This window comes from Excalfactoria chinensis, chromosome 2, assembly GCF_039878825.1.
Source record: "Excalfactoria chinensis isolate bCotChi1 chromosome 2, bCotChi1.hap2, whole genome shotgun sequence".
Classification (NCBI taxonomy): Eukaryota; Metazoa; Chordata; class Aves; order Galliformes; family Phasianidae; genus Excalfactoria; species Excalfactoria chinensis.
Window position 1 is genome coordinate 29,651,941 of NC_092826.1, and position 23,220 is coordinate 29,675,160.

A 23,220-nucleotide genomic window follows, 5' to 3' on the forward strand; every position below is an offset into this window, starting at 1 on the left:
GCTTGAGTTTCTGCGGCCATGTGCCCCTTTTGGACAGCGGGACTGGGATGTGATTGAGGACGTGGACAAAGCACAGCTCAGCACCTGAGACCTTAACTTAAAACCAGCATTAGAGCCCGAAGATCGATACATTTCAGTCCCACCTGTGAGCACTTTCCCTCACAGGCTGCGTTCGCTCGCAGCACCCTCAGGAGCTCAGCGTCCGGACCCCCCGCACGCCGCCTCGGCCCGGGAGACACCTTACGGGGGCGACCTCCCTCGCCCGCTCCCGGGGGCGGCGGCGGCGGCCGGGGGGCGGGGAGGGGCGGACGGGGAGGAGCGGGGGGCGGGCACCGCTCGCTGCCGCCGCCGGGCTGCGGCTGGGCTGGGCTGGGTTGGGCCGAGCTGGGCGCGGGCGGGCGGCGGCGGAGCGCTCGCAGTCGCGGGGAGCGGCGGGGCCGGGCGGCAGGCAGGCGGGCGGGTGGGAGGCGGCGGCGGCGGCGCCGCGCTCGCCCCGCTGCCCTGGATGACGGGCGGCCGGTTCGACTTCGACGATGGCGGCACCTACTGCGGCGGCTGGGAGGACGGCAAAGCCCACGGGCACGGCATCTGTACCGGGCCCAAGGGGCAGGGCGAGTACGCCGGCTCCTGGTCGCACGGCTTCGAGGTGGCGGGCGGCTACACCTGGCCCAGCGGCAACACCTACCTGGGCTACTGGGCGCAGGGCAAGCGGCACGGGCTGGGCGTGGAGACGAAGGGCAGGTGGATGTACCGCGGCGAGTGGTCGCACGGCTTCAAGGGGCGCTACGGCGTGCGGCAGAGCCTCAGCACGCCGGCCCGCTACGAGGGCACCTGGAGCAACGGGCTGCAGGACGGCTACGGCGTCGAGACCTACGGCGACGGAGGTGGGCGCCGGCGGGGGGCGCCCCGCGCGCGGCAGCGACGGCGGTGGGGGGAGAGAGGGGGCGCGCCTGCGTGGGCGCGCGTTCGGCGGGCAGGGCCCGACCCCGACCGACACCGGGCCTCGGGCCGTGGGCATTCCTCAGCGCACGGGGCGCCACAGGTGCCCGGCTCCGCACCGCTGGGCGTTAACGGCCGCTCCGGGGCTCGGCCGCGCGGCGCTCCCGGCTTATCGCGGTCTCCCAGCCCGGGCTAACCGTAGTCAGCCCGCGGCTTTACGTGGCGGGGCAGCTCCCCGCAGAGCAAACCGGGCCTGCCGCGGTTCGGGAGAGGGCTCCTTGCGCCTGGGGCCTCGGAGAGAGTCGCGCTGGGGTTAGGGAAAGGCTGTTCATCGGGGGGTGGTGAGCGTGGAACGGGTTGCCCAGTGCGGTGGCCGCGGCCGGAGTGCTTGGAAGGGGATATTGAATTGGTTGCTGCTGTGAGGAGACGGGAGTTGGACTCAGACTGTCCAAGTCTGGATGTGCTGTGATTCTGTGACTCTTGCCACTGTTACCGTGGTAAAATACTGTAAACTTAAGAGCAGAGCCTCATTCCGTGTCACCGTGTTCTGTACGCTGGTTTGCACTCATAAACTCAACTGTAGAGAAGTGGATACTCAATGTTCCGGACATGAGTGAAACTTAGCTGCACCTCCGTGCAATGACTTGCACTGTGCTAAAATGAGGTGCAGTTTGAAACACATCAAGGCTGATGGATGAAATCAGTCCATGCACCATGTGCTCACCACAGGAAGACAGCCATGTGCAGTAGGTCCAGGCACCCCACACCGTTTCAGCAGTGTTTTTAGAACCCAGGCTCAGTAGGGCCACTAAGGACTCAGCTCACTTGATGGGTTAGTTCCACCTCATCTTACCACACCTGTGTTCTTTCATGTGCTGTGTGCAGAAGTAATCCCATTGTTTTTAACATAGCCGTCTGCTGCTGTAACATTATCAGCATCAGTGGAAGTGCCACCTCAACCTGCATGGAACTGCTCTTCAGCTTGATCTGGTGGTGGCATCCCTCCCTGCCTGTGGCATGGGGGTTGGGACTGGGTGATCTTTAAGGTCCCTTCCAACCCGAGCTGTTTTGTGATTGATTTGTCCCATTGTAAAGGAAAGAGCTGATCTCAGTTTTAGGATTGGAGATGTGCTTTGTTTTTTAATGGAAAGGCTGCTTGCTGCAGTGTTGAGCAAGCTGCATGTGTAATGTGCAAGAAATAGAACTTATCAAAATTAGTGGTACGTTGTAACTTCATAAAGATGAGACTAAAGGACCAGCCTGTGTATCAGATCTGTTGAATGATGCTGTTGCTGGATTCTTTAGGGAGTTTTGTTAAGAGATTTGTGATAGAACTGTACAAATAACATCAGAGAATGGGTGATTTTGTGTTATGCAGAAGGTGTTTACGGATGGAATCCTTTCCCCTTCTGCTCCTTCTGATATACAGGGTGTAGTGAATTGGGTGAGATTCATTTCCATGAGAGAACGCAGTGTTATGGTTTTTGTACTCCAGACTCTTCTAATCCCCTTGACTGTGCATATTTGTAACTACGTAGAAACAGTTTTCTATGTGGAAAGCTCTGATGAGCACTCAGCTTGGTTATTGTCTTGAGGATTTGAGAGCCTCACCAAACCCACATAGATAGAATTTCAGTTTCACTTTTGAGGCACAATAGACTTCGAAATTTGTTCAGAATTACTATGTCTTGCAACTCAGAAACTGAATTCTTAGTGGCCATAATTTTGTTTGTTTGGTTGTTGTTGCTGTTTGGTTGGTTTTGCTCTCCAGAAAAGTAAATTGCTACTGAGTTTCACAAACTGAAGTTTCTGGTATCTCCGTCTTTAGACTTCTTGTGGATACTTTTCGTTGCAGTATAATACTGATAATTCGGTGGTAAATTCTGTAAGTTTTTAGGCTTTAAACCAACAGGAGGCCCCTTGTCTGAAACAGCACTTGGTATGTACAGCTTCCTCTGTAAATTATTTACGTTTATTAACTGAAATCTGTTAGCAAGGTCCCAGTCTTCTAGACATCTTGATTCATGTGGACGGAAGGTGTGAATCCCTCTGATTGTAATGGAAGCATTTGTGAATGAAGCCAGGCAATATGTCAGATGACTGCAGATGGATCTTTGTTTTCATGCTCTGGGTACAGTGGCCATATACACACACTAGAAGAATGTCTGAAATGCTTTTAGAAGGCAATCAGATTTACACACGTGTCTTTAACACACTGTGAAATAATTACAGGAAAGCTAGTTCTGAGAATACTGGCATTGGAAAATTGTGTTTTTTACTATGCAAATTGCAACTTTGCTTTCAAACTCACTAAATATGAGCCTTTTTACTGTTGTGTTTTCTTCTTTTTCTATTATTATTTTTTAAAATATATTTCTCATTGCTTTGATGATATTAGTAATTGAAGTTGAGGAAGGGGAAAGGAGTATGAACACTGAGAAAAACACTGTGAATTACATGTAGATCGTGGTCCTCTGTTTATTGTGCATGCTTATGCTTGGCCTTCATGTGACCCTTCAGGTTGCAGCCTACAATGATCTGGAGTTCTGTGCCTCTTCCAGGCTGCCTTGATTTCATTGTATCCGTGTGAATCCACTAGCCTACCTGAGAATTGTTTACAGAGGGACTGCAGCCTAATTTGGTCCTTCAGTATGTGTAAATTAGTTAGCACCTTATGATCCTGCCAGCAGTAGCAGTAACAGGAGTCCTGCTGTAGGAGCCTGTGTTGTTGATCTGTAGGCATCGCTGGCAAATGCATGTGAAGAAAAGGCCATCAGCAGTGCATGTGTTCATTGATTTCTAAGCAGTCAGCTTTCTAGGCGATTGTTTATCTAACGTTTAGTCTGAAGAGCATGTAAAAACACTGAGGTGGCACCTAAATTATTAAACCACAGAAGATGAATGTAAAGGTTACTAGTAGGTCAAGCAGTTCCTAGTGCAGTGGCCACTATGCTATTTTACACAGCACAGTTTTGCATTTGAGCCACAAGTAGGCAATGACATTAACAAATCTAAGATACACATTGGGAGTCTGGGGAAGGGTGACACAATGTAGCTCTAAGGAGACAGGTTATGACATTCTACCTTAGAGCAGTTTGCCAACAAAATAACATTTAAAAGCACACTTTTTGTTACTTCTCAGGCTGAAAATATGAACACCTTTTTGGGGCCACCACAGTCAGTAGAAGCTGTTGCTGAACGGTTGTTGTTTTTTGTTACAACGAACACCGAGCATGGCTTTTAGAAAGTGAAACTGAGTGAAATTATTGTTATATGGTCAAAACCAGTTTTAAAGTAACTCTGTAATTACAGTGGTAATTAAAATTTTAAAAATTGATCCTCAGTGGAACTGCTATAGACAGTGCATTATAGTATAAAATGAAACAAGAAAAGATGTGTTGGTATTGTCATTCATATTTATATCCATGTATAGAGCCAGGTAGATACCATGTTTCTATCTTTATTAGTAAGAACAGCTGTTTGTTTTATACTGTATGCTGTAGCATTTTATTGTATTACAGCATTAAGTATTGTATTACAGTATTATACCATATACCTCAATTGTGGAAGGATGTCTAAAGTTTCTTCTGATGAACGAGATGATGCAGATATAGTCTGATATGGTAAATCACAGTACTTAAGTCTGCATTCTAGGAAGTTTTTTATACAGAGGGTAGTGACGCACTGGAACAGGTTGCCCAAGGAGGCTGTGGATGCCCCATTGCTGGAGGCATTGAAGGCCAGGCTGAATGTGTCTCTGGGCAGCCTGGTCTGGTGGTTGATGACCCTGCACGCAGCAGGGATTTGAAAATAGATGATCGTTGTGGTCCTTTTCAACCAAGGCCATTTTATGGTTCTACAGGTCTGCTGCATTTGTATTCTGTAAACTGTCCTCTATGTACCATTAAAAGGTCTTTTCTTTAACATTTAAGTTAAAAAAAATCAAGGAAAGCATCAGCTTTCTAGCACTAGTATCAAAATATTTTCTTTTACGAATTAATTGTATTAAAAAAAAATCCTTGTGGCCTGCAAGACTGCATAAAATTCCAACTAAATATCTTCCAAGAACCAGATCACTATAAATATTCCATTGCCTCATTTGCTCTTTTCTCTTTAGAAGAAACTGACATTGATTTTATTGGCCTAGCAGAAAGAAAAATCTGACAAGCAAACAACAGCACATCAGTTGTCCTCATTTTAATACCCTTTTGGGCAACAGTAACCACTTCTGTCTAAGGAGCAGGGAAAAGTGTGAGTCATAATTTCATTAAATATTTTTGAGCTTTCTGTATTTTCAAGTCAAAATATTAGTGAGAAAAAATACAGCATGGGCAGGCCATTTCTATTTCTATAAAATTCTGTGCTGGAAAAGATTCTCTCTGCTTTGAATCAGACGCTCAAATAGCAACGTGACGAGGCTCTGTTATACTGTTGTAATGTAATTCTGGGGTATAATCACAATTAGAATTGGATTTATTATTTTCAAATGAAATTAACGAACTGATGCAGAATACTGGATTGTTGCATGTAGCAGTGCAGTGTACCTTGCCAGATTCTTAGCTTCATCATGTCATTACAATAGTAGGGCTTTTCCAGTTATAATTAAGGACAAAATGTAGTCATTTATGCTCATAAAAAAATTAATATATCTCTGTGAAATGTCTGTTTAATTAAGAAAAAAAAACTACTATATGTCTGTATTCTTGCAGTATTTTCAGGATATGCCATATTGGTGTTTTGTGCTCATGTCTATTTGTTCTTCTCCATATGCTGGGTTTTTTAAAATAATCATGTTTCTAGATTGAGCACCCTTACAAGCAACACAGCAGTAGGTATCCAGGATACAGAGTATGACAAAGAAATGAAGAAAGTTGTTGGTTTGTGTCAGCAGCCATCTGTTAAAACAAAAATCTGAGTAGAATTTAGCACTTAGTAGAATTTCTTGAACCTATTTTGTATTATATAAGGAAGAAATGGCACAAATGTGAACGTAATTGCATGTTAACGTTGAAATGCAGCTTAGCCAAAGAGAGGCAATACAGTAAAACAGTAATTGATAGATAATTGACATCAGCACAGCCAAAATACTGTGCTTATAACCGTGCTTATACAAAGGAGATTGAATATCAAAGCAATTGAATCTTTGAGCTACATCTGGAACTCTAGGTATTTCACAAATATGTTTACTGAACTTTATTCAGTCATGGAATTTGATGTTTGATCCTTAGTTCTCTGAAGAATGATTTTTAATATGTACTCAGTTAAAGCAGAATGAACTCAAAGATATTTTAGGGAGAGCTTATTCATACTTCTGTATGAATATTCAGAGTCAAAATAGCTTTTAAAAGAAATAGTAGGTGGATGAGAAACCTCATTTTTTTGCCTGTCTTAAAGAAATTTCATAGGGATTAGAATGAAATGATCTTAGAAAGCAACTATCTTCTTTTTGCCAGATTTGAGGCACCTCACACACCATCCTTTGGCTTTCAGAGCCCAGGCATGGGAGTGTGTCTTGTCAAAATGTGCCTGGGAGTGTGTCTTATCAAAATGAAAATGCTTGTTGAGAGTACAAGAAATAAAATTGTCTGAAACAGTAATCTGATGATAATGCTGTTTCTTGGCTCAGATACAGCTTTGCCTGTACACAGATAAACATGTCTTCTCATACCAAATACCGTGTTGCTCTTCTTCGTACTGCTTTTTGAAAAAATACTCAAAAATAATTATGGTCACAGTATAAACAATGGAATGTAGTTATAGATAGGGTGGTGTGTCATACTCTGTCTATTACTGCCTCGTCTTCTGTATGTACTGCAGCGCAAATGGAAGGCAAAGAGTAGAAAATCTTTCGCATTTCTGATTTCTGTCACAACATACTGCAGAATGTAAATAGAAAAATAGTCTGACTGTATTTTTATATGTCACATCAGCCTTTTGTATTTTTGATAACTGTCAAATAGCTTGAATATTTTTATTTTTTTTTTTATCTTTAAACCCATGTTCAGCTTCTTCTCAAGCAAAGGACCTACTCTTCTGGGAATTACTCAACAGATGAGGTGGCAGTGAAGGTAGTCTGCTGTTTTCCTGTGACTCGTCCTTCAGAAAAGATAGCTAGAGTAAAGTGTAGCTTGCTTTATACTGCCAATATCTTAGGTAGCTAGTGTAGTTTGTCTGTGATATTGAGTATACAAATAAATGTTCGTAGAAAGCAATATATACAGAGGTTTTGTTTGTAGGGTTTTATCCTTTACTTCCATTCAAGTACATCCAAAATCTTTTTAAAATATTTGATTGTACAGTAGGGCTTTGTAACAGCAGTCTTTAGGTAGTCCTTGGGATGAAAACAATTTGGTGGGTTGTTGAATATGTCCCAGTGGTGAGGTTTGCAGTTGTCATAAAAACAAAAAAAAACAGGATGTTTACTCATTCCACTAGCTCTCTTTATGAGCAGCTGGAGGCAAGAGCCCAAGTGTTCTGCTTCCTCCCTGCTTTCTTTCCCTCCACCCTTCTCTCTCTTCTTCATTGATCACTTTAAAAAAACACTGAGGGAGTTCTGCCTTTCAGATTTCTTTTGAAATTTCTTCCATGGGCAGCACTGTTCAAAAAATACATATGATGATAGCTACTGTGTTTTAGTTGTCAAAATAAACTACTGCAGCTTGGAAAGCAAGGGCTCTGGTAAAGTGAAAAATGATTTATGAAAAAATAAGTAACAAAAAAATATTTTATGTAGTGCCATGTGCTGTAATTTTTTTCTTCTGTTTCTGGTTTTCAAAAGCAGACTTAACAGTGTCGTGTTGTTGGCAGCATATTGAATGTAGACTGGTAGGTCTTCTACAACTTCCTAAATTTAATTTCTGCTAATTACTTTAAAAGGTACATACCAGGGACAATGGACAGGAGGAATGCGACACGGATATGGTGTACGTCAGAGTGTACCCTATGGCATGGCAACTGTGATCCGTTCACCTCTACGAACATCTCTAGCTTCACTTCGAAGTGAGCAGAGCAATGGCACCGTTCTGCATGACATCACTTCAGACAGTCCGGCTGGAACAAGAGGAGGATTTGTGCTCAATTTTCACAGTGAAGCAGAAGCCATGGGAATTAAGAAAAAAGGAGGCTTATTCAGAAGAGGATCCCTTCTTGGTAGTATAAAACTTAGAAAATCTGAATCTAGGTCCTCGATATCTAGCAAACGGAGCTCTGTCAGGAGTGATGCTGCTATGAGCAGAATTAGTTCCAGTGATGCCAACTCTACAATTAGTTTTGGAGACGGTGACTGTGATTATTGTCCTATGGAAGACCACGTTGATGCCACCACGACAGAAACCTATATGGGTGAATGGAAGAATGACAAGCGCAGTGGTTTTGGTGTTAGTGAGCGTTCAAATGGCATGAAATATGAAGGAGAATGGCTAAATAACAGGAGGCACGGATATGGATGTACCATGTTTCCAGATGGCACCAAAGAAGAAGGAAAATATAAAAATAATGTTTTGGTTCGTGGAATAAGAAAGCAACTTATACCAATACGAAACACAAAAACTAGAGAAAAGGTGGATAGAGCAATAGAGGGTGCACAGCGAGCGGCTGCCATGGCAAGAACGAAAGTGGAAATTGCAACTTCAAGGTATGTTACTGCAAAATATATTTGCTTGTCATTGATTTCTCAGGAAAAAAAAAAAAAGTGAGCTCTTACTGTTGACAAAGTATTCAGAAGTGCAAGTGTTTAAATGTTGTCTTTCAGTTTCAGATGGTTACCTATTGGCTTTACTTAAATTAGACATATAAAACTTAGAATCTCAACTTACTTGACTATAGCTATTCATGTATGTTCTGTAATATATCATAAAAGTAAATTTCCTGGTTCATACATTTCTGCCTTAAGTCAAGAGCTGCTGCAGTATGTCCTTACTGCATGGAACATGAAACTGCTAAGGAAATATATGAAATTATGTGGGGAATGTGAAGTGACAAAATTATATCTTCCCATAAACGTCTTCCAGTTATGCTTACTGTGTTGATAACTTCTGGGGAACCATCTGAGAGTCTGAAATTGTGCATTTTCCACTGGGGATCTTAACATGCAAGAGTTATCTGAGGGAGTGTGGTGCAAACAGTGTAAGAATAATGGTTGAGGCTTTTGTGCTTAGAGGCTGTTGATTCAGTTGCCAGAAGAGTATCTGCTGAAAAGGTTTGTATGAGATTTCTTTAGCTCTGAGGCATAGCTCTCCTGCAGTGTGAATTCATCTGGCTTTTGTGACCACCACTTCAAATAACAGTGGACTTCTCCCCACCATCGAGTGGAAGAGTATGATTAGGATTAGGGAAAAGTCACTTCCACTTTCAGCTCCTAACTAACAACCAAACAGTTATCTGAAATGGAATTGTTATGAATTAGATCAGTCTAGACAGTGTTAATAGGTTTTACTATAGAGACTTGGAGCTCTTTATGAAGCTATTTAATTTTTAATGCCTTCAGATAAGTTTCTGTGGCAGTTTCTCTGTTGTTGGTTTTGGTCTGTTTCCTCAGGCAGACTTTTCTTGAAATATGCTGTGGACCAAAAAAAGAACCCAGAAATGTGCATGAAAGAAAATCTTCCTGCTATTTTAGAAAGAGGCTGTCATATTACACTTACAGCTGAACAACTGATTCCTGATTTAGTATGGTCAGTAGTGTATGTTCAGTGACTCTCCTTTTTCTGACAGTTGTCAAGAATACAGAAAAGACTGAAAACTACATATGTGGAAAAGCTGAAATACATGGATGGCTCATAGCAAAAAGTAGTTGAGAAATAAATATGAAGAATTTAGTGTACTGTTCAAGAAGTTTTATGAGCACTGGGGACCAAAGTAACTAGAGAGTAGCATATACTCTACTGCTTCTATAAATACATGTAAGGCATTATATGACAGCATACCACATTAGTGAAGCAGAGCCATGATAGCTAACTTTAAGAAGTTCCTGGATCCCATTCATGTTTTGTCAGTATGTAAGCCCTAGTTCTCAAAAATGAGTGGCAGAATGTCTGGATAGGGTAATCACCACTTTGAGTCAATATAAAGATGTTAACAAAACTATGGTCTGAGATCCTTAAGATACAAGGTGCAATGTATGCGTTTCCTCCTTAGGAAGAGATATGTCTCTAAAGTTTTTTGTTTGCTGCTCCTCCTTCTCAAGTTGCTTCTTCTTTGGAGCTATCTATGAAAATAGTGTTTATTTACTGAAAAGAAGTCCTTGAAAGCAGGAAAACAGAAGTCATCTATAGTAGTGCACCTGTGACCATGGCCTGCTCCTTTGTTTTTTTCAGTTGAGAATCTGTCAGACACAGTCCCATGACTACCTGTACTGATATCAAGGTTGCAGATACAAGTTTCCTGTCTTCTAGCAGCCCTTGATTGTACTGGCACAGAGTCAAAGGCAAAGAGGCCTGACACCTAATCAGACAACATCAAGCATAAATGTTACATAAACTTCTCTTGTGAGTGCATATGGGATTCATGTAGTAGGGAAGACGTGATGCTTCCCATCTCTCGAGTTTTCAGAATTCCCTTTAGGATCAACAACTGGGAGCAAGTCCATGGCATTATGTGAACTAAGGGACTGGCATGCTGGCAGAGTCAATAGTACTGACTATCCAAGAGTCAGATCATCTGGAAGAGTTTCTAGAAGAGCATTCCAGACTGACTGGATTAGTCCTGTTTCAGAATGAGAAAACTTGCTTCTGTCATCTGGAAACTTGATGTTCACTATTGATTTGTGATTACTAACTGATAACTGTTGCTGTCTAGTTGACAAAAATGAAATACCTTTGATTTACGGTGAGATTACCCTATTACTGATGCAGAATATTGCCCCTGGGAAATTTCTGCAAACATAACTTCTGCAAAATCTCACTGTGCTGGAAGCACAGTGGTGGGAATTGAGCAATTACTTTCCTATACTTAGGTGAACAGAGATTAGGAAGAGACTTCAGCTGCACCCATCTCTCAGATAGTAATTTTCCTGCAGTGTCTTAGATAATGGTTGTCTTGTCTGATTCCTAATGATCGGTATTATGGGTTGGATGGAGAGGGAGAAATCTGGGAGTGCCTCGCTTTCATTTCTCTAACATATAATACAGAGATGTTTCTACCCATTTGGCCTTTAAAACTTTCTGTGTGTATAACGTGACTGATGGATGTCAGCAGCAATGCATTCTGACTCACTGTAGATTTCCACTGTAGAAGATCATTCTACATACACCTTTCCTCTGACACACACACACACGGTTTTCTATTCCAAACAGCTAGAAACCCCATCTCTCTGTAGTCAGACACCTTCCTTTCAGGTTGTCTGCTCTTGCTCCTGTACTGTTCATTCCCTAAATGTTTGCTGAGCCAAATGAAACCATACTCCTCTTCATAGTTGCCTGCTGATCGTGTCAGGTTTGGCTGATAGTTTGACCTGTTGCAGATGTCCACGCGGTCATCAGCAAGACCAGCCACTGTTTTGCTTTATATTCTTGATGCCCTTCTATATCAAGAAGTCCTTAATAATCTGTGTAGTCACCCTTTATCAATCATGACAGTTTGGTGTATGAGTAAAGATCTAAAAGTTGGATTAAATGTAGCTTCTCCAAGCCTGAATTTACAGTGGCTCTCTTGACTCAGCCTTTGGGATTTTGAGGTATCTGTACTGAAGTGTTTAGTTACAGCAGCAGTGTTTCTCAAAAGACAGAAGAGGAAGCTGTATAAGAATGTGCAGTGTATGGAAAACTGGTGTATCAGGCAAAAAATTACAAGCCTCTGCTACACAGATCTCTATCCAAAACTAGTTATATGTTAGCAGTGAATAACAGTGTTTTTAGAGTGATAGTGCAACCTGGGAGTTTAGTTTGTACACTGTAGTTTTGGTAACTATACTTAAGATAAAATATTGAGGCATAAATACAAAAATCCTAGGTTTTAAAGAATTACAGAGGTACAGTAGGTATTTGTTCCTTTTAAGATATTAAATGGTCTTTTTTTCTTCATTTTTCTTCATCTAATAAATAAATAAATAAAAGGAGCTAAAATATGTACTTTACCTTTTGGAAGATATTGAAAATCCCCAAAAGTCCACCAAAGCAGGAGACAAACAAATTAGATACCAGATACTTCTCACTGAAAGGATTTTGAACTTCCTTTTTATTCCCATTATGTTTCTTACTTATAAGAGGTAAGCTCTGGCAGTTCAGTATGAGAGACTGAATTTTCTTTTCACTTTATTTTTGCCTACCAGAATTATATTACAACACTTCTTTTATAGTAAGAAAATGCCTTAAGCTGTCCTTTCTTATGCTGAGAATCTCTGGGTGCTTTTAAAGGTGTGAATACTGTGACTGAATATGTAGCACTGGAACCAGATAGAATGATGTTTATGGACAGTCTTTCATATGCCGGATTCTCTCTAGGAAAGTCAGTATTACAGGTTCAGAACAAAGCTCAGAGCCAGTCTTTTCTCCCTTCAGATTGTTCCTAGCTAACACTCAACTAGAAGTTCTCCTTTTAGCATTGTCTCTCTGGAGAAAAAGAAACTTTGCAAGTACATAAAAAAGACAAGATAAAATGACAGTAAAAGAAATAGGAGTTGAACGATAGTAATAGTGGAGAGAAAGGGAGAAAAAAAAAAATCAACGGATATAAAATATTTCCTTGTTGATCTTTTCTTTGTGCTCCATTGATCTTTCAGCTTATAAAACAAAACTCTTTGGAATAATTTAATAATTTGTATTGTCACAGTATGCTGCAAGATTGTTTGCCCACCTGAAAAGTTACATTGTCAGGAGTGTTGGTTGTGTAAGCACCTGAGGTTTGATTCCGGTATAATGGTGCCTTTGTGTTAGGCACAGTACAAACAAATCACTCAGAATAAAGACCTTGCAGTCTGGGAAAATGGCAGTGTCCACCATCTGTGAAAGGGCCTGAGATCAAGATAGCAGTAAAATTAATATGTGCAGCTAATAATATAGAGCAGTTCCTCCTTGTTAATTAGCTGTATGTGCTTAGATAGCATTACAGTGCAAGCATCCAGTCAGGGATCACTTCTAAGGGGGATTAAGCATTGCTTTTTCTGCAGCCATTTCCTTCTCACAGCAGCTTTTTCAGACTACTCAATTTTATTTTTAATGTGTTTGAGTCAAAGTCCACAGATGCTACAGCTTAAGTACAGCCTTTATATTTCTGTATAAACTACTGAAACTCTGGGTCTGACTCTGTGCTGCAGGCAGCCAGATTTGTGTTATGGGGCTGCTGCTGAGTGGCCTCAGTCGGGTGGGAGGGCTGGCCTGTGAGCTGTGACCCAGCATAATGCTTTTGGATTCAGTTATGCATGGGGTTACAGTGGCCTTCTGGAGCTGGTAGCTGTCTTGTGACATTTTCAGTGCTGAGGATAATTTAGAGAGCCTGTCCTGGCAGTGCACCAGCCAGGCCTGGGCCTGACAGCTTAGCATGGGCTTAAAGATTGAGCAGAGCCTGCTTTGAACCATGCTGCTCACTTGTCTGCCCCAGAACATAGCGGTGGCAGTAGGGCAGCACTTCGCTTTCTCATAATCTCAATTGTGAGTAAATTTTTGGTATGCTGTGCTGCATGTGATGGATTTATTTGAAGGAACTGCTCAGTAGCTGCTTCCTTCAGGCCTTGCCTGACCACTGCTCTCAGCTTGACCTTAACAGACTGATTTCCAGGAAAAACTACAATGAGGTGTGTGGAATCCTACAGTTTGTGTTTACACTAGATTGCAGCTGCCAGAACTCCCAGCCAGTGCTGAAAAATGTGCATGGCATACAGCTTTCTGTGGTGGGTTTGGCCAATTCTACCGAGCTTGCTTTACTTAAGAAACTGAAGGGGACACTTGCAAGACTATTGCCCTGCACATCTTTGAGATGCTTTGCTTATTATAGCTGAAATATGAGCATTGTGTTGAGACATGGGATCCAGCAAATACTGAATGTTTGTATATAGAACTGCTTGCTGTATGAAGTTGCTTAGGTTCAAAACATTTAGTTTTAATCACTTCACTACACAGTATATTTGAATGTAACAAAATGTTGTGCAGCGAAGCGAATTCTGTGTAACAAGATGAATGCAAAAAAAAACTTAAGTAAGCCTTCAGCTACAGTGGGTAGTAATTTTCATGTTAGTTCTGCATCCTTTAGAAGAAACTATGTGTTCTTTGGATCCTGTGAGTTACAACACTGACTTCAGTGGGGCATGTTTTCCCTCAGATCACTGGTAAAAGAATATAGTTTTAGACCATTTCTCCATTATTTGCTGTGGTATGAATAACAATGTCTTTGAAAGAACAAACTGTATAAGCTTCTTTATTAAGATTTGCTTTCTTTTCTTAATATTTAATACAGGAAGATTTCATGGCTGAAAATGTATAAAATTACTGTGCTAACACTCAGCTCAAAATTTTTAAAAGCCTAAAGTGTTTAATTTTTTTTTTTATTTTAAATCAAAGTGCCTATATCAAAGTACACTTATTTACAACCAAACGTCTGAATAAGAATATTAAAAGAAAAAAATAAATAAATAAAAATGAAAGGCCTGCACTGATTCTAGTGTGAAAGCAAACAAGCATTTCTCAGTACCTTCAGGGACAGTTCTATAACAGCAAGTAAAGTGCAGCCAGTTCAGGAGTATGATTGGTCTCACTATGAGCTTGTAGTAGACAAAGATTTTGTTACCCCACAGTTACTCTTCTAACTTGCTTAAAATCTAGAGATTGATAGTTTAAGGCTGAAAGTGTTCTTTTCTTTCAAGACATAAGCTGACGCTGCACTACTGCTTAAACTAAGCACGAAAGGAAAAGTTCTGTGTCATTTGCTTTTAAAATATATAAACTTTTAAAAATGCTTCTTTGTTTAGATGGATAAGGATTTCTTGCTTATTTTTCAGAATACTTGGTTTAGGAGATGAATAATACAGTGGTAGTCTAGCAGATGTATATGGAAACCCAATGAGTTTTTGATTGTATTGAGACATAGTAGTAAGAGACAGTTTTGTTTTGTTGATTTTGTTTGTTTGTTGGTGGACAAAGAATTAGATGAGCTGTTACTGTGACTCTTGTCAGGTACACAGCATCTCAGTTTTGATCTGTGTGTATTACCACAGTTGTAACAAAGCTAAGCCTCCAACAACATCTGTCTCCACTGACTTTCAGGGGAATTTCTATGATTGAAAGAAATCTCCATTTAAAATATAAAATCTGTATGGTTTGTAGTGGTCAGTCTCATGCAATCAACAGGGTAAAGGCACAAGACTCATTGTATAGAAAACATACTCATAAACAAAGGTATTTTATATCTTCTCTAGTCTATATGCATAAGGCTGGTGTAGTGCTAGTGAAAGCTTCAGAAATTTACTTGATGTTTTGATCAAAGACTAAACCAATTAATACAGACATTTCTCAGCTTTGCTCTTCAAATAAATAAGGAAATTTGCAGTTTTTAACTGTAACATTCTGTACAGTAGAATGTTTTTCAGTTAACAACAACAAAAGTCATTTAAATGATGTAGTTAGTAACCCTTGTATTGATCTCATAGAATATCTTCTGAATAATAACTAAATAATGCCATGAAAACTGGTGTCATTCATTGAGTGATGCTGTTTTCTTGAATATTAATTTATCATTGATGCATTTTTTGTTTTTTTTCTAGCAATTAATACATTTTTTTTCTGTTTTAATGCACGTAACAAACATTGGTATACACTTCTATATCGCGATCTGCCTTCTTTTGACTACTTCATTATTATTTTCCTTTTTTATTACTATTCTGCTGATACTGTTATTTGCCTCTTCATTATTCTGTGGTTCTCTGCTTTCAAGTGCAAGGTGGCAGAGTTGATCTCTAGTAGAAGTAGATTTCTTCTCTATGAGTTTGTATTCTCTCAAAATCATTTAAATTTATATCATTTCGAGTAAACTGTTGACTATTCTTGTCATTCCCCTTTGATGTTTCCCCAGGTCTGTATAGATGTAGCATCCCAGCACTACATCATTCCTGAGCTCACCACAAATCCTATCTCTTTATGTATGAGGGGATATTGTTCTGCCTTGCGCTTCACTTTTACAATTAAATTGAACTTCATTCCTCTTTAAAGAGGGATCTGCAAGTTTCCTGTTGTATAACGTTGCCATTCACAGATCCTGTTGTTTAGCTGTAGACACATTTTTCCCAGATGTTTCATGAATGTAAGTGGTTTTCAGCTCAAGACTCTGTGCATATCCAGTGGCTGGCCTTCCCATTGCTTAAAACGCTGATATAAACTTGTATGTATTATATTTTGTTTTTTAACTATTCTTTTACTTTTTCCTGTGTTCCTCCATGTGGGCTCCAGACAGTTTCTGATAAGGAAATTGCTGTATTTTAGTCCTGGTACCTTAAAAACAAAGACTGATTGAAAGTAATGGTATTACTACATTGTATTTGAAAATCGGGAATTTTCTTATGTTTCTAATACAAAAGCAGTTAAATGGGAGTTCTCTCTTGTCTTCTGGAAGCATAAAAAGAAAGGCATATATTTCTCTTTTATCCCTCTGAGTCTGGTGGGCTGACATTTAGGCTTCCTTACTGCTCATACTACTGCAGCATACCACCTCCATTTTACACTCTCATCAGTTTGCTGACTTGTGTAAGATGAAGGAGAGAATGTTTTCTGCTTCCACTTTTACCTCACTTTCAGATTCTGGGGTGATTCATTACAGCCATCTTCTCTTTCTCTGAATTTTTAAGTAATTTCAGAAGAAAAATGTATGGGAATATGTCAGCCCTAAAAGCTGTGCAGAAGGACTTAAAATGCAAATGTGGAAAGAGGCAAAATTCAAAGATGTCCTTCTGATAAGGCACTCTTTTAGCTGATGTGGACGTACTTCATAGCTGCTTATTTTGAGCTTAGGTTTTATGGCTGTCACTGTTAGAAAATTCGCAGGAAGAGTAAAATTAATAAATCTTAGTTATGACAAAAGGTGCAATAACTTCATAGGAACTGTCTCTCTTACTGTGTGTAAGTTCAACACAAGCTCACTTTTTAAGCTCCCTTTCTAAAATTTATGATATCAATTATATAAGCATCTTAGGAATATCTTGAAGAAGACGAAGTACACACTGCCTAGCCATAAGATTAAAAAATGTATTTCAGGTATACTAAGGAAGCCAAAATTTAATAGTTTGAGTAAGGAGATGCCAGCTGTCAGAATGCTTTGTGAAGATAGAGTGGAACTTGGAGCATTAGCATGTCTTCTTCTTATGTCTACTGTCCGGAGTTCTGCTGTTACCTTAATACAGCTTGACCAAGATGTTAATTTTGGTTCTACTAAAAATCCAATAATTGCACACATTCTGTTTATATAAATATTATACACACATAGATTTTCAGTCATTAGCATTGTTTTCTGATTCAGAAAGCAGCATGGTTTTTTTGAAATTGTGAGTTAGAAAGAAGGTGGGAATAGCATTTGTCAGTTCTACAAATATCAACAGAGCAGATAAGCTGGTGAGCTTTTCTGATATTCCAGTTGTTTGATTTATATAGATATATTGAAACAGTTGTTGATAGCTTCTTTTGAAAAGTCCTATCCTTTCTTCCTTTGGTGGCTAAAGGGCATCACTAACTGGTGCCAGATCAGTGAAGTGTTTTGTTTTGTTGTTCATTTTTTTCCTAATGCGGGGTTTATACCTTTTTCAGAATAAGGTTTTGTTTAAAGACTGAAATGGGACAAATGAACATTAGAGTGTGCTCAGAATTCAGGTTACTCCTGCAAAAAATACTCTCATCCTGCTAATGATTAAAATCTATACAAATATAATTTTCTGTACTTACTGTAATAAAGAAAAGATACTGAAGAATTTCTTATCATAGTCTATATCTGTAAATGTAATAAGTTTCTGATGGACTGACTGCTTAGTGCAGCTTCTGTTAGCCTTTGTTAATAGGGGGTTTAGAGAAGCAGATAAGCATTTAGCTTTTAGCCCTGCTGTGGCTCTGGATGGTGATTGCAGAAAGTGATGAGGAAGAATGACAATTATATTGTTTATGAAGGAGTTTGTCCAAATTTGACATTATATTTTCTTTAATGTATATATATATATATTTAATCAGCGTATATTCTAGGTGGTTTTTAGCAGTTCACTCTTAAGGTTCAGCTTTGAGATATAAATCACCATCCATTTGTCTGCTGTTTGCATCTGTGATGATTGAAATACTGCTTAAGTGGTCTTGAGGTCTGTTAATGAAGTTGTGAGAGATACAGTTCCTGAATAACAAGATGAACTTTTGCCAAGAGTCTACATTGAGCATTCTAAAGGAGTCTCAGGAAGCCCAGAACACATAGATAGGTAGGCTTTCAGAAATCTCTAACACTCCTTTGACACCTGGATTTTCTCTGTTTCCTGCAGAGGTAAGATTGACTGGAATCCTTTCAGAAAAGAACAGTATTACATTTTGGACCAGAAAAATGAATAAGCTGTGCTCTGGGGTTTCAGAAAGGATTGTACAGATACTGGTCTGGTAAACTTGAGGGCTGGCTTCCTTATGGTACCTGTCTTTAAGTCTATTTGATACTTCACAATAGATTTAATGCAGGCGTTTTTGGTCAGTGGTTCAAAGAACATCCTTACTGATGTTCTGAGAGGCCAGTCTGAGAAAAGGCAGCCTTAGCTGTTCTCAGGAGCCTCATTTGCTTCTTCAGGGCCCCTCACTACTCGAGGAATTGTGTTCTGCTTTCAGTATACTTGAGAATGGAAGAGATAATTTTCTCTGAAAAGGAGAATGAATTGATCTTGAAAATGTTTATCCTCATATGTGAAATTATATATTCAAGTCAGTCTGTGACTTCATAGTGCTTATTTCAGGAAATAGTTTTGGTTTTGCACAGTAATATACTTGACCAGAAATAAGGTCGCAATTTTCTCTGGATTATTTGCATTTAGAAAATTCTCACTGTTAAACATTAAACCAGTTGATATAATCTATTTAAAACTGAGAGGATTAATTGTCTCTTCCACAATAGAACCAACTTGCATGTTCCAATCTTCTTTACCTTTGTATCTTGGCAATAAATTGTCTCATTTTCAAATGAAAGTTTCAAGGGAGATAGAAGTTGAATTTATTTAGGTGCGAGTCAGCTGAGGAAACAGCTGTCTTTTCTAGGCAACCTTGATGTTCCCATCTGTTAATAAATGAAACTTGGGAATAGATTGAATACAACTTTTAGCAGCTAAATCTGGTTTTGTTTCAGACAACAGGTAGGGAGTGTTTTAACTCAGGTCAGTATTTTCAAGAATATGTTCTTGTCAGAGGAATCATTTTGGTGTGCTTTGCCAGACGTTGCACTGAAATTGTCTATGCGGTTATTTAGCTTGAGGTGTTGCTGCCTTGATTTGTGTTATGGGATTGATGTTAGGGGAAATATTGATGAAAGCTTTCAGTATTTGTTTCAGCTCTTCTATTCAGTTATTTTCATATGTAAGTTGCTTTCCAACCACTAAGCAGCCTTACTTAGAAATGAATGCTATTAATGAGAATTTTATACTTTTTTCGTTTTTCTAGAAAAAGTAAATTCCTTGTTTATATCCTTATATTTTGACCCTGCTATTGCTATCAGTATAATGCATTTTCTTCTCCTGGAAAGAAATGCATTAGATGGATTAGCAAAGTACTAAAAATATCTTTGCTTAACCACCAAATTATATAACCATCCGATTTCTGTCGGCTGCTGCTCTCATACTGTGAAGCATTTTACAAATCTGTATTTTACATCACATCCAGTGCAAAAAAAAAAAAAACCTTTTTTTTTTTTTTTTATTACATCAGACCTTCTTTCAGAGATTCAAGTATTTTTTTATTCTTTTTTTTTTTTTTTTTAATATTAAATATTCATTTTTAATCCAAAAAGTAGAATGTACTGATAACTGATATCATTTCCAAATCTGAAAGTGCTGCTTCTTTCGTATGCTGTGTTATTTGTTTTCTGGCCACTCTGGTATGGTATGCCTGCTGCTTTCTTTGGATTTATGGTTTGTTTTGTCTGGGGGATATTTTTTTTTATGAACAATAATTTAAATCTCTACTGGAGGCTGTGGAAGTCCGAAATAAGACGAGTCACTTTCTAGAATGATCTTTACGAATACAAGAGAAGATCTGGTCAACGTGACCAGCTGTAAAGCTAGGTATCTTCTTTCTACACTTTAAGTCATACAAGCGAGAGAATTTGAAGTAGTTAATCAGTTCCAGAGGTCTCTGGGGGGAGAGAATATGAGAAAAATCATTCATCTTCTTTAAGATTAAGATTCTTTAAGATTCTTTAAGATCTTCTTTTAATTAAATCTTTTTCATTTCAAGATTATTCTCTAAATTTCTCTTAAAGATCTGAAGTTATTTAAGTAGTTCATTTCACTACTTGACTGCATAAATAGTACTTGTAAAAGTAGATGTTATAATTCAAAGGATTTTATGTGCATTGGTGAATAAGGAAAAAAAGAGGCTTAGTTTAAAAGGGCAGATAATTAACTGATCAAAAGTGTGTGGTGAGATAAATTTATAGATTGCTGGCTTTTTTTTTTCTTTGCTGCAAGAGACTGGTGTTGTATTGTGGTGGAGCTGCTGCCTATAATCACATTGCCGAGGGTTGGGCTGCAAGTTTGTTCTTTGCGAATGTGATGAGACAAGTTAGCTCCTATCCTAAGGTCAACAAAGCATCACCTTAGTCTGCAGCTACATCCGTTCCACTGTTTGTTTTTCTATTGTGTAGCTATAATGAAAAAGGAAAAAAACAAATGCATAAAAAAAGGAAATGATGTCATCAGAGCAGTCAATTAGCAAGTAAGGGAAAAGACTACATACGGCCAGCTGGCTAAAGGGCATGAGAACATCCTGAAAGATAACTGGGTATCACTTGTTGAAATACTCCAACATTATAATATATCCAATATATTAACTTGCTCAGGGTTGATCAGAGTCAATGCCTACAGATGAGTGCAAAAGAACTCATCTGTCTTTGGTTGTACAGTCTCTGGAGCTTGTCCACCATACACATAAAAAAGGACTGAAATAATCAAACCTAGCCTACTTGTCATCTTGCTTGTGATGATCAGCATCTCATCACTGTTGTTACTCAGCTACTTCTGAGGAGAGGAACATGTAGCTAAGTAGGTGTAGGGGGAAAGGTTTGTCAAGACGTTTTAAAAATACCACTTTTAAAATGGTGCCTGTGATGTTACTCTTTTACAGAGAAAACAAAACATGACTTTCTAAATTTCTAATCAAAGAGCACTTAAATGGCTTATCACTCATTTTATACTGTAGCTTTAGAAGATGAAAGAGTGAGTGTAATCTGTCGTCTTTAATTTATTCTTATAATCCTTTGCTGAAAATGCTAAACATTGGCTCTGCTGACATAAACAGGAAAACTCCTACTGATTCCAATGATACCAGGACATCACTGATGGAGCAGTGTTCTTTGTGAGCTGTGTATTTTAGGATATAGTGAGTTGAATGTACAAAGTCAGCTCAGTTAACAAAACCGTCAAGTTCTGAGCATGCAGTGCTAGGTGTCTGCTCTTCCTAATTCTCAGTAAGACTGAAATTCTAGTCTTATTTTATGAGTTGCAGAAGAACTAATAGAACTTCCTGAGATGTCATCTTTTCTCTTTCCAAACACTAAAGCTTCTGTAATAAGTCAGTGTGTCACATTCTGTCTCCTGTTACTCCTGCTGAATGTTGTGCCATGCTGCACACTGTCCCAAAAAATCCTGAGATTTCAGTATGGTGCAGCTCAGTACAAGTGGGAGTGACAGAATTTATTCTAGAAAGATAAGCCAGCTCAGTTACTAAGGATATCCATATTTCTGGAAATTAGGGAGGCTTTACTTTGAAAAGCCTAACTGTGAGGATACAGCTCAGTTTTTATTGCTCTACTAGAGGACCTCGTTTCTGATTTTGAGTCTTTGTGAGAAAAATAACTTATATATTACATGTCCTTATGTTGGAAATAGCTGATCATATGGGTTGCTATTGCTTCTTTTTGGAATGCATTTGTTTTTCTATTGCAAAGATCCTCAGTCTACTAGCTGATCAGGGAAAATAAAAAGCATTTAGCATGGTTTGTTTGCCTCAGCTTTGCTTGTCCAGCAGATGTTTCTGGAAGGCCATCAAAATCATGGTGCCAAATTTCTCTGCTTATGTGTGCATACCACTTTTCTAGTGGCAGGGCATGCTGGGTGGCTCATCACACGTGTGGTGGGACAGAAGCTCATGAGGAAAAGGAAGGTGCTAGAACCCACTCAGCCAGCTGGCTCCCAGCTGTGCTTGTGTCCCAAAGGGTCTTCAGTGGCGGGCGTGGAATGCGCTGTGAGATCCTGGTAGCAACAACCAGACAGCTGTGTGAAAGAGGAGCAATGGGAAAGATCTTGATTGAGAGTGGGTTGCTGTTACTTCCTGAATAACTTGATCAGCAGCCTACACACACTCTGCTCTTCCCCCAAGTATTTCTTCAGCCCTGAGCTGCCTGTGGGTGAGGTGAGTTGGCCTTGTGAGCCACTTAGTGTATGTGCACTCAAGCCACAAGCTGGACGTCAGGTGCACAGCTGATCTTGGTTACATGAGTTTACCTTCCAAGCACGCCACAAATTTCATCAAATTGATTATGGTGAGGAACAGAGATAGAAATATGTGACCAGGCTTCAAGGACTGTGCAATGCAGAGCAGGGCACAAAGTGAGCATACAAGCTTGGTTCTCTCTGAGGCAGTTGTAATCTGTTGTACTTTTGTGGTACTGTGGACAAACCATTCTTGTTTCTCGAGGCTCCTACCAGCTGAGGCAACCAGCTCAGGGTCAGTACAACTGGTACAACTGCCCAGCTTCCAGTTGTGGAGCACACTTGCTCAGTGTTCCACTGTGTTGTGCATATTCTCTAGTCAAGTTTGTGTATGTACTCTCAACATGTGCAAATGGAAAGACTGCATATTCTAGTCTCCTTTAAGAACAGTACCTGATGAATACTAGGGTACTTACTTCTACATTGGTGAAGCCCATTTAGGCTCTGTTAAAGAGAGTTTAAACTACCATGATTAATAGCATTATGCAATAGAGTGAGTTTTAATAGAATATATTGCCGTAGTTCCAAAGGCAGCTAAATATGTAGAATTTAATGTATCTCTGTATTCAGGAGTCGACCTTTTGACAGCAACGGTGAGATAATATACAGCAGAATCTTGCTAATTCATGCTAAGGACTTAAAAGATTCATCAT

At 39.7% G+C, this 23,220-nt stretch overlaps 1 protein-coding gene across 6 annotated transcripts in view; it reads left to right on the forward strand.

The window, feature by feature from the left end:
* The first annotated feature begins 401 nt into the window (after positions 1-401).
* JPH1 (junctophilin 1) overlaps positions 402-23,220 on the forward strand; it is an 84,178-nt gene continuing 61,359 nt past the window's right edge. For all 6 annotated transcript variants that reach the window (XM_072330629.1, XM_072330630.1, XM_072330628.1 and 3 more), the window contains exons 1-2: positions 402-884; positions 7,816-8,572. In XM_072330629.1, the coding sequence (XP_072186730.1) occupies positions 506-884; positions 7,816-8,572 (1,136 nt within the window). In that variant the 5' untranslated portion in view covers positions 402-505. The remainder of the gene's footprint in view (positions 885-7,815; positions 8,573-23,220) is intronic.